This window comes from Ascidia mentula, chromosome 2 (assembly GCF_947561715.1).
Source record: "Ascidia mentula chromosome 2, kaAscMent1.1, whole genome shotgun sequence".
In the NCBI taxonomy this organism is placed as follows: Eukaryota; Metazoa; Chordata; class Ascidiacea; order Phlebobranchia; family Ascidiidae; genus Ascidia; species Ascidia mentula.
The window spans coordinates 16,784,784-16,799,927 of record NC_138567.1 but is presented as its reverse complement, the minus strand read 5'-3'; the positions used below and the strand labels follow the sequence as shown (position 1 = coordinate 16,799,927).

The following is a 15,144-nucleotide window of genomic DNA, read 5'->3' as shown; positions in this document are numbered from 1 at the left end:
CTAGACAAACAAGACACATCCATTATGGCAAAATCCAGGTCAATTTTAAAATAACTTTGTGATGTAAGTTCTGAATTAAAGAAATCAAAGAAATTATCGAAAGTAAAGTTTTCTCGTGTTAAGCGCAATGCATGTATATTTTCAGGATACTAGTCGCCTAAGAGGCAGCAGACTGGCGTTTTGACGGTCTCTCGATCGCCATCTAGCGTGAAAAGTCGTTTAAAATTTTGAACGTAGTCATTGTGTGCAGACACGCTTACCTGTGCGAGTTTTAACTGTGAGCTATTGTTACCTCTCCAACTTACGGAAAGTTTTTACTGCCTGTGAATTTCTAATTTATAAGGTAAAAAAGGTTTTCCCGGCCAGAATATACAGGGTTCGAATCCCGGTGTGGACAAAAATGTGAATCGATGAATGAATATAGAATGTTTTTTGGTCCATTTCTCGCAGAGAAATTAAATGAGGTGATGGTCTTTCTGAAACTATTCTATTTAAATCAATATTCTGGCTTTTACAGCGAATGTTGTTTTATTCAATGAATTAGATCCAATTAGAAAGATTGAGTTTACTTTGAAGGGACATGGAAAGTTGGAACAAGGTTTGAACCACTTTTGACACGATGCATTCCTACAGTATGTTAAATGTGAGTTCAACGAATCAACGACTTTATCACATTGGTTTGGGTTTGAAAGTACGACTTTAGGTAAAAACAAACAAAACAAGTCGAACAAAAGTATTTCAACCAACGGTTAACGATAAAGTATTTGGTTTCGCTCCACGCGTTTCTATGATCGCGTGGTTTTGCCAACTACTTGAATTAATAGAAAATAATAGAACAGCTCGAATAAAACACACATACACGGCTATTTATACGTTTTGACGTTCCTTATGTCGTATCAGGCAAATAAACCCACAAATATATATAGGCATGTCGATTCCCTGTTGACGAATATCTCGAGTTCGACGCTAAGTTTACGTTAACATGTTGAAACACCTTGGTACGAGTAAATCTTGTCAACTGAGCTGAATTTCCATTACAAAATGCTTCCCGTTCATAAGAATAATAAACAGATTCTTCATTTGAGTAGTCTAGGTGAAAAATACTTCAAACATAGTTTTGTGGCTTTTTGGGACCATTTTTGCGTTTTCAAAACTGCCCAACAAAACGCTGAAGATATTTTGAACAGTTTATCTTTGAACAGTTTATCATTAAGTCCGAAAATACCATGCATGATTTTTGTGCTGCTGTTGGATTTTTGTGCCTAGTTTCGCCCGCGGTACTGCAATTGTTATGCTCAGATAACTATGCTTTGCGACATATTATATTATCTTAACTGCGCAATCTGTAGTTAATAATTTGCAGAGAAATTTGATTAACTTATGTACGGTTTCCATCACTTTGCTTCAATTTAACTTAGGCTCTTAGTAGATTGAGTGTCGTTGTCCGGTTTTCAACATACTGTGTGGAGATGGCGCTACATGATCATTCAAAAGGTTCCGTATTTTACAGATATTTAGTTTACTTGATGGAAACTACTGAAGGCGACTAGAAGTAAAAAACGTTCAGTTTCAATCGCCTGAGTTGAAATCCTTTGTAATTTTTTTTCGATCCGATTGAAAAGGAAAGCAAGAATAATAAAGTAGCTTTATTTGTTATCGAAAAAATTTCAATGTAATCACATCTGTGTGCCACAGCGGTTTCTAAATTCATTCATTCATTGGTTTATTTTTTTCCCAAACACGACAATAATTTTGTCAATAAATAAAAGAGATGGGGAACGTGGGCAGGGAGATGCTGGAATAACCTCAGGTTTTCTGTGACGCCACCCTTGGTCTAATTACTTAAACAATACAAGACAAAAATAACAACATAAAGAATAGAAAACTTATTGAAAAACAAAGGTAATTGAATAAAGTAATGCTTGAGCATAATTTAAGCTGGTTTTAGTTTGATAATTTCGGGAAGTTTTAGAATTTCAAGGGTTTTATATATGGGTGTAACATGACATTTTGTCGGACAAGTTTTTCAAAAATAAATCAATTGCCGCAAAGGTAAAAAACGACAGATTTGTGTTCGAAATGTAGGTAAAAAACGAGATTCGTGTGCCGATAAAATAAGAGTTCAAATTCAAATTTTATTTCAAATAAGAAAAGTAACATCAACCACAGAACACGAACACAATTAAGCAAAGTACGCTTTCAAAAAAAATCCATAATACTATATCTCGTTATGTTAACCAACAATAATATGTGTTGTTGTATTTTTGGTTTGTTTTCATTTAAAAGAATAAACAAATCATATTTGTATCCTTTTTCATATGTTGACGTCAAAAACTATAATATTTATTCTTGTTGTCTTTGGACAAAAGAAGAGGAAAACGTTTTGTTTTTCGCAAAAACGAAGCTTTATGATTTAAAATTGAACTAATCCTTCGGCATTTAATGTAATTTTATCCTTCCCTGCCTGTGTAAAAGACATTACTTGCACGAGAGACGCTTTTGCAACTTCCTTTTCTTCTGGTAGCTAATGCTCTCACTGCTGCCACGTCACAAACATTGTTTGTAGCATTGTTGCAGCATTTATTGACGGTGTCTGGAGTTGGCCTCTTTTAGCAAGTGGTCCTCGACCACCCGATGCAACATACAGTGCATTTGATTTCTTCCTTCGTTCCTGTCAATTCTTCATTTTACTATTTCCTGGATTGAGTTTTGCGGCTTGTACTGACTATAAACCGTTGACTTATCCAGAGCCTCAGTACACTCCACAGAAATTTCGAAAGACTGTCTTTGTAACTGCACAGCTTGATCTGCAAGTTACCAACGTCAGTTTCGCGACAATCCTTGTGGTGTTGCCAGGGTTACCATAATTTGTTGTGTTTACAAAGATGTCCCTCGCCCCATTGCGCTTGGTTGCAAAAAAATGTAACATTGTACATTTACCACACCAATTTATTTGAGTACTCGCCAGCTCTTTGCTTCTAAATTAGTGTGGCATGGAATGCAGCAACAAATTGTGCCAAAAAATTTAAATGCCGCATCAGGTGTATTCACAGCTTGTACACTTCCCGACTCCACCGATTCATCTTGCTCATGTTAATGTGGACATTTTTTTTACTTACAATGGTCGACCAATTTACGAGATTGCATGAATTTGTTTCTCCTCCAGATATCACCATACCTACATGTGTCGGTCATGTGTTTACCACTAGGCAGCATCGAAGTTGGTCGTTTGAAACTCTTACCGTCTCATATGATATGACAAGCCTAACCCAAAGAAACTGTTCCCAAGACATTGGACGCAAGCGTGTAAGTTTTCTGCCCTTTTTACGACTCCTACGAGGGCCCATACCGAGTTCTAAAAAAACGGAAAAATGGAATTCGGCCGGGGCCGACAGACGTTTTCCATTTCCTGTATGAAGTCTGCCAACCTCGTCCTGACTCAAATGATGCAAATTGCCACTTTGTCAGTGGCGCAGTGATTTCAGCCTCGTATGCTGATTTATTTACAGAGAGTACGCGTATATTGGCCGCATTGTGGCGCTATCTACGTGTTCAAAAATGTCTACTTGTCATCAGTGGTTATAATTTTTTTATGATTGTGTTGTTTTGATGGATGTTTTTTGTAATGTAGAGGTTAAAGTTCATGCTTTGTCGAGTCTTGTATCGATATGGCGCGTTTCACTTCTGCAGCAAATTGCTGTTGAAAAAATAAACTGGACTTGTTCCGAGCACGCAGGCAAAAATATAATATGTTAGTTACTATGCCAACCAGGGCCCATAAAAGCTGCACTTATATACGATTATTCCTTACATCACAACTACAAACAATCGTTTACAATATTGTGGCATTACTGTAAAACTGCAGAATCATTGACAACCGGATTTAGCGACTTGTTAAATCTATAAAAAAAAACTCGCTGCAACCGAGGTTTTGGGGCGAGAATGGTGAGACGACAGGTCATCAGTATTTTGAAAACACAAAATTTATCTGCACATATACAACAAAATATTAAGACATGAGTACGTATTTCAGAAACAAGTCTAACTTAAGTGTACTATAACGCACTCTCTTTGTTGGATCAATCACCAGGCAAAATCCATGTCAACTAAATAACTGTGTGATTTAGGTTCTAACAGCCAACACGTATCGAAAGTTAAGATGTTGGATTTGGAGATCTATTCCTTGACGTTTTTTCCCGTATAGTTAAGCGCAATACATGTTTAGTTTCAGGATACAAGTCGCCTTAGAGGCAGCAGACTGGCGTTTTGACGGTGACAGACTCTCGATCGACATCTAGCGTCAAAAGCCGTTCATTGTGTGCAGACACGTTTACCTGTGCGAGTTTTATAACTGTGAGCTATTGTTAAATTTGTAAATTACGGATAGGTTTCACTGCCTGTAATTTCGAATTTGCGAGAAAAAAGGTTTTCCTGGACAGAATACTGGGTTCGAATCCCGATGTGGATAAAAATGTGGATCGATGAACAAAGAAAAGACTTTTTGGTCAGTTTTTCGTAGAGAAATTAAATGAGGTTACTTTCAGAAACTACATTATTAAAATCAATATTCTGACTTTTACGAATATCGTTTTACCGAATGAGTGAGATCCAATTATTAAGGTATAGTTTACTTTGAATTAAAAAAGGAGTCGTTGATATTTGCCACAAGGTTTAAACCACTATTTAATGTGAGTTGAACGAATCATCAACTTTTCACGTTGGCTTGGATTCCAAAGTACAACTTTATGTATGAACAAATGAAACAAATCGAACAAAAGTATTTCAACCAACGGTTAACGATAGAGAATTTGGTTTCGCTCCACGTGGTTGTCTGTGTAGGTTGAGAAACCAAGCATGGCCAATAGTTTACTTCATGAAGAAGGTTAGAATAATCACATGACCGTATCATTTCGCTAAAAGCAAAGCATGGTTGGTGTAAACGAGTCATTTTCTAGGTGATACAGCTGAGGTAACGCGTATTTCTTTTTTGTCATTGCTTAAGTAAAAACAGAAACTATTACATGAAACCGTATAATCTTGTGCTTTGTTCAAGGACTATAGTAACTTATTTTATTTTTGGCAAACAAAGATATTTTACTGCATCACGAAGATATCAAACATAAAATGAATTACCCTACCACTTTAAAACATGATGACTTTGTTTCCGGTTCCATAAGGGATCACGCAATTAGTCGAGTACCTGGAATTGGCAGAAGCTATGCACAACGAATGGTCGACAAGGGATACTCACAGGTAAATAAGTTAAGAATACGCAAAATCAACATTATGTTAATTTATTTTTCTTCAGGCTACAGATTTGTACCGTGTATATCTTGATGGAAGAAATGAACAACAATTTGTTGGATTTATGAAGAGTGAGTTTAAGATGAGATCTGACTATGCCCAAAACGCTTATCGTGCTTATGATAGTTGGTATGACAACTTTCAATAAATTTGAAAATCACCAGTTTTCAAATCTGCTGTTAATAAACTGAATAAAATGTTGACCGCGTGTTGTTTTAGAAAGGTTTACTTTAACATTGTGTGTAAACAAATGTATGTTTCAAGTAAATATCAGTATTGATGACTAAAACTAAGATCAACAAGTTCACGTTGCACTGCAACTTTCCCACGAAAAAGATTCTAAATCGCCGATTGGAAACGTTTTCTAGAAATAAAACAATTCAACAAAAATTTAAACACACGTTAGTATTTTTAGGTTTTAAAGCAAATAATCACACAAATATTTAATAATTTTGCCATGATGTGGTATGAAGATGCATTGATACGAAGCATTAGAAAGGAAAAAAAATTTAAAGAATTTTCAATTTAATTAAATACCTCAAATCCTAAAACGAATAAATAAAATACGTCGAACAAAAGTTTGAACCAAATCGCCGGAAGAATTCGCAGATTTTTATCAGTTCGCATATGCATGCGCGTAAAATATCTAATGGTGAAAACAAAAATAAAAATGTTAAACAAAAGTTTCCATTCAACGACTGATGGTAGAGAAATTGGTTTCGCAGGATCGTATAACACGTGTACGAACGTTTTGAGTTACAATTGACTGGGAGAAGAACAAAAGTTTCCATCAAACGCTCGTTGATCGAGAGCTTAGTTTTGCTGGGTGATCATTGTTGCGTCATAAAGAAGACATTTTCAACAATCACTGAAGCGGTAACTTCTCTTGTTAGAATTTTTAGCCCAGGAACTTGTTTGAAGCGCCAGGGAAAAGATAGCAAAACGGTCATTCGAATGTAAACAACATCATGTGGACCTGAATTTTCTAACGGCTAAATGAAAACTTTCAAAGTAACTCGAGGGCCGCAATATAAGTGTCAATAAACAAATGCGGATAAAGTGTTGCTGCTGACTAAAAAGAAATTTCCATCCAATTGTCGGTGGTAAAGAAATTGGTTTCGTTGATGGAGAATTTGGTTTTGTTGGGTGATGATTGTTGCGTCACAAAGAAGGCATTTTTAACATTCGCTCAAGCGGTAACTTTACCTGTTTGAGGTAAAAACCTGGCTTGTTTGTCGCAAAGACTAATTTACAAATAAACAATGGCACACAATAACCCTAGCAATTGAACGCACTATAGTATTTTTAGGTTTTAAAGCAAATAATCTCACAATTTTTAATAATTTTGCCGTGATATGGTATGAAGATGCATTGCCACGAAGCATTAAGTGAATCTGTGAACTTGAAACGGGAGTTACACTTTTTAAACAGAAATGAAAAAAAATTTCAAATGATTATCTTAACAGTATCGAAGCGTGAAATCAAATGTATGCATAATTTTTCACTTATAAACTGGTCAACGACAACTATTAAATTATATACCACAAATCTATAAAAGAATACATGAATTAAGTCGAATAAAAGTTTCCACTGAATGGCCGAAAGAATTCGTAGATGTTCGTCAGTCCGCATATGTATGCGCATAAAATTTAGTCTAGTGTCTTTAGGTTGCCGTTTAACACTGGTTTATTTGGACTTTACACAAGTTTTTCGAAGTGTTTAAATTACATTAACTGTGTATGTATGTTGTTTTTGAACCTGATGTTTGTAGACCGCACCCTCTTACCAGATGTTGTCAATTCTTTACCTATGAATAAGTTTCACAACTTTAGTAACATTTGTGGAATTCCCTTATACACTGAACCGCGTTCTCTTGCCAAATTTTTGTTTCGCGACTCAAAAATACAAACACATATTTTGCCGTCCCAGAGCAAAGTAAAATTTTTGTCCTTTGATGATTCAAAATGATCAATTGGATGAATATTTTATCACAAACCAATGTTGGTGCTGACGAGAAGGAATTAAGAACAAAAGTTTTCATCCAATGGTCAGCATTATGCAAGAGTAGTTGGTTTCGCTTGATACATTTCTGTAGCAAGTATACAAAATTTCACAAATGGCTTTCCTGTATATTAATAGTATCTAATGGTGAAAACAAAAATAAAAATGTTGAACAAAAGTTTCCATTCAACGGCTGATGGTAGAGAAATTGGTTTCGCAGGATCATATAACACGTGTACGAACGTTTTGAGTTACAATTGACTGGGAGAAGAACAAAAGTTTCCACCAAACGCTCGTTGAGTTTTGCTGGGTGATCATTATTGCGTCACAAAGAAGACATTTTCAAAAATCGATGAAGCGGCAACTTCTTTTGTTAAGAGTTTCTAAGCCAGGAACTTGTTTGAAGCGCCAGGGAAACGATAGCAAAACGGTCATTCGAATGTAAACAACATCATGTGCACCTGAATTTTCTAACGGGCAAATAAAAATTTCAAAGTAACTCAAGGGCCGCAATGTAGTGTCAATAAACAAATGCGGATAAAGTGTTGCTGCTGACTAAAAAGAAATTTCCATCCAATTGTTGGTGGTAAAGAAATTGGTTTCGTTGATCGAGAGTTTGGTTTTGCTGAGTGACGATTGTTGCGTCACAAAGAAGGCATTTTTAACATTTGCTCAAGCGGTAACTTTACCTGATGAGGTAAAAACCTGGCTTGTTTGTCGCAAAGACTAATTTACAAATAAACAATGGCGCACAATAATCTATCAATTGCAAAAGCTGATATATGCCAGAAGAGATTTTTACCTTAAAACCTGGTATCGATAGTTTTCCCACTTATGAATCAATGCATGGTGATGGCACGTTAGCCGCGTACTTTAAATGGCACAAAAAGCCCAAGCGGATCACGTGTGTAAGATCGCCGACTTCTACGCGGTGCCCAAGTTGTCAGTTTGCTGCTTGTCAATCGGACGATCTGTAATTTTGTTCGATATTCATGAGGATTATGCCGGGACTGATGTATAACTTTTACATAAATATAAGGTCTTCTCACTTTATCACTTTTCAAGTTTGTTTCCGCCCAACAGCAGTAAACCAATTTGCTTGAAATCTAATTTTAGTGACTGTTCGAACCTGCAATGGAACATGATGAGTTTATTAGCATCACAATTTAGGGACTTTCTAATTCCCAACTTCCACGGATTGCTAAGGCCAGGTACAAATTGGTTAAAAGAGATTTCTAAAAGTGCCTTAATTGAAAATGAAAGTAAAAAGGTCATTATGTTTCAGGCTACTGATTTGTACGGCACGTTAATTGGATTTACAGCGTGAAGTGTGATACAGCAGTTTTGCTTAGAAGAGAAATAGGAAAATGGGTAAAAAGGGAAAAAAATAAATGGTTTCAGTACTAAATGTAAAACTTCACTAAAAATTCTGTAAAATGTCCGTTGTATTTCACCTGGATTAATGATGTATTTGTTGGGAGTAGGGTGATAACTATTTTATTTCGGGGATTATTTCTAAACTTTTAAATATAAAAGATCGCTTAAAGGCCAAACACCTCAACTTGTTTATGAAGATAGAGTAAAATTCTAAAAACTAATTATATTTGTTCAGGCGCCTTCATTTCAAATAAAGTGTGTCATTCAAATCTTTTGCAAAACGCTGATTATTCTAACAGGCTTAAATTTTTTTATGTACATAAAAGAAACAATTGTCGCATATTTATTTTTTGTTGAAATAGCAGCCCGAAAAACTGCTTTCTGTGAACTTAACATTAGAAATGAGTTTCACTCGGTAGTATTTGGATTTCCGGATAAAAACTATATGGTTTGCCTAAAAAACCCACTTCAGAAACTATAAGTGCCAGAAGAGCAATTCTGATTAATTAAGAAAACGTTGTGTTTATCCTGGGCAACACCATGCGTTTAATGTTAATTGTTGCATTGGTTATAGCCATTTCTAAATGTATTTAGATAGGCTATATATGTAAATAGGTAGGTTTATTCCCGGTTGACACTTTGGTACGAGTAAATCTTGTCAACTGAGATGAATTTCCATTGCAAAATGTTTTTCGTGGATAAGAATAATAAACAGAATCTTTGCAAATCTTCGATGCTAACTTAATCTAACGATTATGCATGCATATGAAGTCTGAAAATATCATGTATGATTTTTGTGCAGCTGTTGGATTTTTGTGCCTAGTTTCGCCCACGGCACTGCAATTATTTTCATGTTATGCGCAGATTCAGGTTTCTATCAATGCTATGCAACATATTATATTAACTAACTGCGCAATCTGTAGTTATTAATTAGCAGAGAAATTTGATTAACGGCTTCCATCACTTTGCTTTAATTCAACTTAGGCTCTTAGTAGATTGAGTGTCGTATGGCCCGACGGATGCTTCTACACATTCGATAGATTGGTTCGAAGACATTTAATTTATTTTTTTGTACATAAAGTTAGTTCAAAGCAACATTCATGACTTTGCGTTGGTTTTTAACATACTGTGTGGAGTTGCCGAAAGATGCGCTATATGATAATTCTATAGATTCCGTATTATACAGATATTTAGTTTACTCGGTGCAAACTACTAAAGGAAGTTTTTAAGAAACGTTCAGTTTCAATCGCGTGAGTTGAAATCCTTTTAAAATTTTTTCGTTTCGATTGAAAAGGAAAGCAAGAATAATAAAGTAGCTTTATTATATGCGCAAAATAGCCATAATAATCAATGAGAGCTGCAGACAGGGTGTATACACGCACTGTTTCGACTTGTAAGGTCTCATCAGTGCAGCTGTTGATGTGGCACTGTGCTAGCTGGTAGACTAGCAGGCACACATATTTCCACTTTGTGGTACCTTTCGGTCAATCGTCGATATGTTGGGTACCAAACTAGGTGCCAAGAGCAACATAGACGAACAAAGTAGCTTTATTTGTTCTCGAAAAACAGTGATTTTTTATGCAATCGCGAAGCAGAAAATTGTTACATAACCATTTTTTTATTTCAATGTAATCACATCTGTGTGTCATAGCGTTTCCATCTGGCGCACTTAAATTCATTCATTCATTGCTTTATTTTTGCCCAAACACCGACAACAAACTTTTCTGTAAATAAAACAGATGGGGAATGTGAGAGTGTGGGCAGGGAGAAGCTGAAATAACCTCCGGTTTTTGGTGCCAAACGTCACCCTTGGTCTAATTACTTAAACAACACGTGTTTATCAACATGGAGACTTCATTATTGGAATACCATAATTTGAGCTGTCCGCGTGTCTGGTGAAATGGGAATGTTTGTTCGATGGTTGAATAAAAACTTATTGAAAAACAAAGGTAATTGATATAAGTAATGCTTGAGCATAAATTAAGCTGGTTTTGTTTGACAATTTCGGGAAGTTTTGGAATTTCAAGGGTTTTATATATGGGTGTAACATGACACTTTGCCAACAAGTTTTTCAAAAATAAATCAATTGGCGCATAGATAAAAAAAAATACAGACTTGTGTTCGAAATGTAGGTAAACAAATGAGATTTAAGTGCGAAAAATCAGAGTTCAAATTCAATTATTATTTCAAACAAGAAAAGTAACATCAACCATAGAGCACGAACACAAACGAACGAAGTGGGCTTTTAGAAAAATCCCAAATAGCAATTCTCGTTACGTTAACCAACAATGATTTGTCTTGGTTCGTTTGCTTTGATAGTTTAAAAGAATGAACATATCATATTTGCACCTTTTTTCATATGTTGACTTCAGAAATATAATATTTATTCTTACTAGAGGAAAACGTTTTTCTCAAAAAACGAAGCTTTATGATTTAAAATTGAACTACTCCTTCGGTATTTGATGTAATTTTATCCTTCCCTGCCTGCGTAAAATCACAATCTACGGCAAGGAATTCTTTTATGTTGTGAATACATCCAGCCAATGACTCAACACATTCATCGGCCAAGTCATCATTATAAGAAAGATTCAGAGACTCCATCTAAATAAATTAAAAAATAAAAGCATGAAAACACAACTAATGGAACAAAGCACGTTGGTATAATTATTTACAAATAATAAATCAGGCAAGTGTGTTTCTTTTGGAAATTTCCATTTTACTACACGAACAACTGCTTGTTCATATTTTTTATTCTTGAAGATTAGTATGAAGATTATGACACGCATTGTCGCATTATATGTTGTGCATACCTGTATTGTAGATGTATAAATAGTAATTGAGCTTGTAACGTAATACTTATAACAGCATTCGGTCGTCATTGTACCATTCATTCTATTTTTGAGTGGCTACAATGTGGACGTGTTTTGATTGGCATTAAAAGTTTTAGTTATTAATACCCGCGACTATTACAATGTTTTACAGCACAAAAGACGTAATAAAATATATATTTAGCTTTGAGCCTTACCGGATTCTCCAACATTTTGATGTTATCTGAAAGATGTTCGGCACCAACGCCTGTCAGGTCGCAGTCACTCAGGTCTACATTTTCGATATTTTCGATGCATCTTGCCACGGAAGCCGCCCCAATGTCCTCTATGGGGTTGCCAGATAAGCCAAGTCTCTTCAGCTGAATAAATAGGCAAAGTTTCAAGCAATATTGTATTTGTGTTGCTGGCGCTAATCGATGAACTTAAAATCTATTGCACAAAAAATTGTTTAAGAATGGGGTTTCATATTTTATAGGTTAGTATGCTTGATGTTTAACTTCAAAAAGACTTGAAAAATTTAGAGTTCTAAATATTCTACGCAATGGACGCAGAACCCATAAACAAAACCACTGAAATAATCAGACTTGTTCACATCGCGTGTATTGTCTACACTTTATAATATCTTGTAATCCGATAGAACTTGGGAGCAGAAACCGAAACAATACGTCCACGGACACCGGTCCGGGGCTATCGTAGACTTTTGACGGTAACTCTTATAAGCCACCAATTTTAAGCCTACTCACTCTGGACTGCCCACTTGGTTAGTCTTGCTCTAGGGCGTTTAAACGGACAAACAAAAGGTCGCAAGGGCTTTGCTGTACTTCCAGTTACGGGTGAATGAACCGTATCACGGGGCAAAAATAAATGTTTGCATATGCGTGTCTCACTATGCAAGGAAAGTGGAATGGTCAGTGCGCTCGTCTGGTGGAAAAACGAAAAAGGTTTTCTTCCTGTTAAAGTTTTGTTTTCTTTCTCGTGGGTTTGTTGGTGTAATTTTTTCCTACGGCTTTGTGTACAGCATTTTGTATAATTAAAGTGCGTTGGTTTGGTATATTTGGTAAATAATACGTATGTTGTATTTATTCATCACTGAAGCCACTTTACAGTTCACTCCTACCGGATTCTGCAAAGAGCATATGTTGTCGGACAGTTGTTCGGCACCAACACCTGTCAGGTTGCATCCACTCAGGTCTATATCTTCAATGTTTTCGATGCAATTTGCAACCGAAGCTGCCCCGCTGTCTCCAATCGGGTTGTTGGATAAGTCGAGTTTCTTCAGCTGAAACAGAACATTTTTATGTTTAAGGCTGTGTGAGTATCAATTAATGTTAAAAATCAATTAAATCAATTAAAAATCAATTAATGTGTGAGTCTCAATTAATTAATTAATGTATCAAATAAATATTGACGGCTTTCAATTGCTTCATTGTGAAAAATTTGGGATTAAAATCCAGGTTTACGGTTTTGCAAAATAATTTGTTGTCCTACCTGTAAAGACAAGTTATTCTCCAAAGCTATTTTACAAATTTGGAAACCTAATGATTTATTTCATTCCAAGTCTGGGGTTTTCATGCGGCAAGTTAAACGATGAAGTTTAAAGAGCAGACTAAGTCTCCGACCCAATATACAAGGAATAAACCTAACAGGGATTCGTCAACAGAATACTCAGCGTTCGAATACCGGTGTGGTAAAAATCAAAAATGCTTGCACTTTCAAAAATGCAACACTACGATCTCTTAGTCAGCTGCGAACATTTCTAAAAAGTTTTTCGAAATGTTTCGTGCTAGGGGTTGTGAACTAAATCATTGTTTTCAGGCATGTTTATTGCATTCTTTGAGTAAAGGGTGATGATTTACGACTGACACAGTTTTAATGGTTTTAAGCAGAAAACGCTTACCGGATTCTTCAACGGTTTAATGCTGTTGGACAGATATTCGGCACCTACACTTGTTAGGTCGCATTTACCCAGATTTACATCTTCAATGTTGTGGATGCAGTTTGCAACCGATGCTGCCCCGCTGTCTTTGATCGGACTGTCGTAAAGATCAAGCCCTTTCAGCTAAATCAATAAAAAGTCAAACTTAGCGCAGGTTACAAAAATTAATCTACAGTTTCAAACCACTTTTCCACATGGACAAAACCCTGTTTGATATTTTGTTAGATTTATGTAAGATTTTTATTTGTAAGATTTTGTTAAAATGTTTTAAACGGTCATTTCAAACGTAACTGTATTCATCATCAATGTTATTGTTGAATGACTGAGTCTGTCTGTGCCCACTAACAGGCAAAACTATAAAAAATGCTTCCTTCATTGCAATTTTTCATTTTTGGCTAAGGGATGTTTGACTTTCAAAGCGCAATAAAAACAGACACATCATGCTTACCGGATTCTTCAACGATTTAATGTTGCCAGACAGATGTTTAGCACCAACACTTGTCAGTTTGCATCCACTCAGATCAACATCTTCAATGTTATGAATGCATTTTGCAACCAAGGCTGCGCCACTGTCACCTATCGGATTGTCGGATAGGTTGAGCTTCTTCACCTGAATAGATTGTGGCTATAAAGTAACTGTCAATAGCAATAATGTAACCCAGCGTTAATATTAGTTCTATTTACAAGCTCTATACATACCACATTTATAGATGAAAAAATATAACTTAATAATCATCAGTCAGCCATAATGATACTGGGAGTTATCACAAGACAAAAGTTATCTCTTCACTACAAAACGATTTATGTGTATTGCTCTCCAGTTGCAAAGGTGCTACAATTCCTACAACTATATATGATATTTAATGATAAATAAAGCACAATGATACAAATCTATGACAATGAAACCAAAAAACTAACTACAGCTACAGTTGTCATAAGAATTTGTTCGACTGTGCTTGATATAATTAAGGTTAGGAAGGAAAAATTAATTGTTCATATTTTTATTATACTTGATCAGCAGAATAAAGAATATGTGGTTAGTTAGTTAGTTAGCTAGTTAAGGCTTACCGGTTTTTCCAACTTTTTGATGCTCTTTGAAAGATGTTTGGCACCAACACTTGTCAGGTTACATTTACCCAGATCAACATCTTCAATGTTGTGAATGCAATTAGCTATAAAAGCTGCCCCACTGTCTCCAATCGGGTTGTCAGACAGGTTAAGTTTCTTCAGCTAAGCACGTTTGCTTTAGTTCCAAACCAAAATGCACGATCGTTCTATTTTAGGCAACACTGGGTTGTCTCGTCCCATGGAATATAGAGTCTTGCAATAAATCTTATCCGAGTTTTGGTGCGAAATATTCGTTACTATAAGCTACACATTGCTTTCTTCGCGTGATATTGATACCAAATACACATTAAAAAGCTTCCTACATTTGTTTGCTTCATCTATTTGTACAAAAGTAAGAGGCTGAGGTGCTGAGCAAACCTTCAGCGACAGACATGGAGCAGCCATACTTTGGCTGCATTACTTGAACTATTACTTTATGCCTTTTTATATAGCAAATGGCATTCACTAAACAAAAGCAATTTTGCACATTTTGTTTCAATTTTAAACAACCTTCGATTTCTGTTTATGTCGTTTACAATATTTTTATGGAAATGCCCACACAAAATAGGAATAAATTTATGGGGAACTCAA

General features: G+C 35.6%; 2 protein-coding genes across 51 annotated transcripts in view; one reads left to right on the top strand and one right to left on the bottom strand.

Annotated features, from left to right (window-relative positions):
- Positions 1-15,144, bottom strand: part of LOC145890420 (protein NLRC5-like) — a 327,828-nt gene that overhangs the window by 118,474 nt on the left and 194,210 nt on the right. For 45 of the 50 annotated variants that reach the window (XR_014399557.1, XM_082981463.1, XM_082981464.1 and 42 more), the window contains 4 exons: positions 14,515-14,676; positions 13,895-14,056; positions 13,408-13,569; positions 12,628-12,789 (listed from right to left, as the gene is read on the bottom strand). The exons of 1 other annotated variant lie outside the window; for it this stretch is intronic. Coding sequence is in view for 48 of the 49 variants with exons in the window: in XM_082981463.1 (XP_082837589.1) it covers positions 12,628-12,789; positions 13,408-13,569; positions 13,895-14,056; positions 14,515-14,676 (648 nt within the window). In the remaining variant the exon portion in view is untranslated. The remainder of the gene's footprint in view (positions 1-12,627; positions 12,790-13,407; positions 13,570-13,894; positions 14,057-14,514; positions 14,677-15,144) is intronic. 4 more of the 50 variants (XM_082981417.1, XM_082981445.1, XM_082981421.1 and 1 more) reach the window with 3 other exon arrangements.
- On the top strand, positions 5,019-5,507 carry LOC145890348 (barrier-to-autointegration factor 1-like). The gene is made up of 2 exons (XM_082981337.1): positions 5,019-5,253; positions 5,309-5,507. Exons 1-2 carry the CDS (start codon positions 5,125-5,127, stop codon positions 5,450-5,452), a joined length of 273 nt encoding a protein of 90 aa, XP_082837463.1. The 5' UTR covers positions 5,019-5,124; the 3' UTR covers positions 5,453-5,507.

Excerpts from the sequence above, each read along its gene's own strand:
- LOC145890348 (XM_082981337.1), top strand. The coding sequence starts at position 5,125 with ATGAATTACCCTACCACTTTAAAACATGATGACTTTGTTTCCGGTTCC. Across the intron at positions 5,254-5,308 it reads TCGACAAGGGATACTCACAG|GCTACAGATTTGTACCGTGT; the intron begins GTAAATAAGTTA and ends ATTTTTCTTCAG.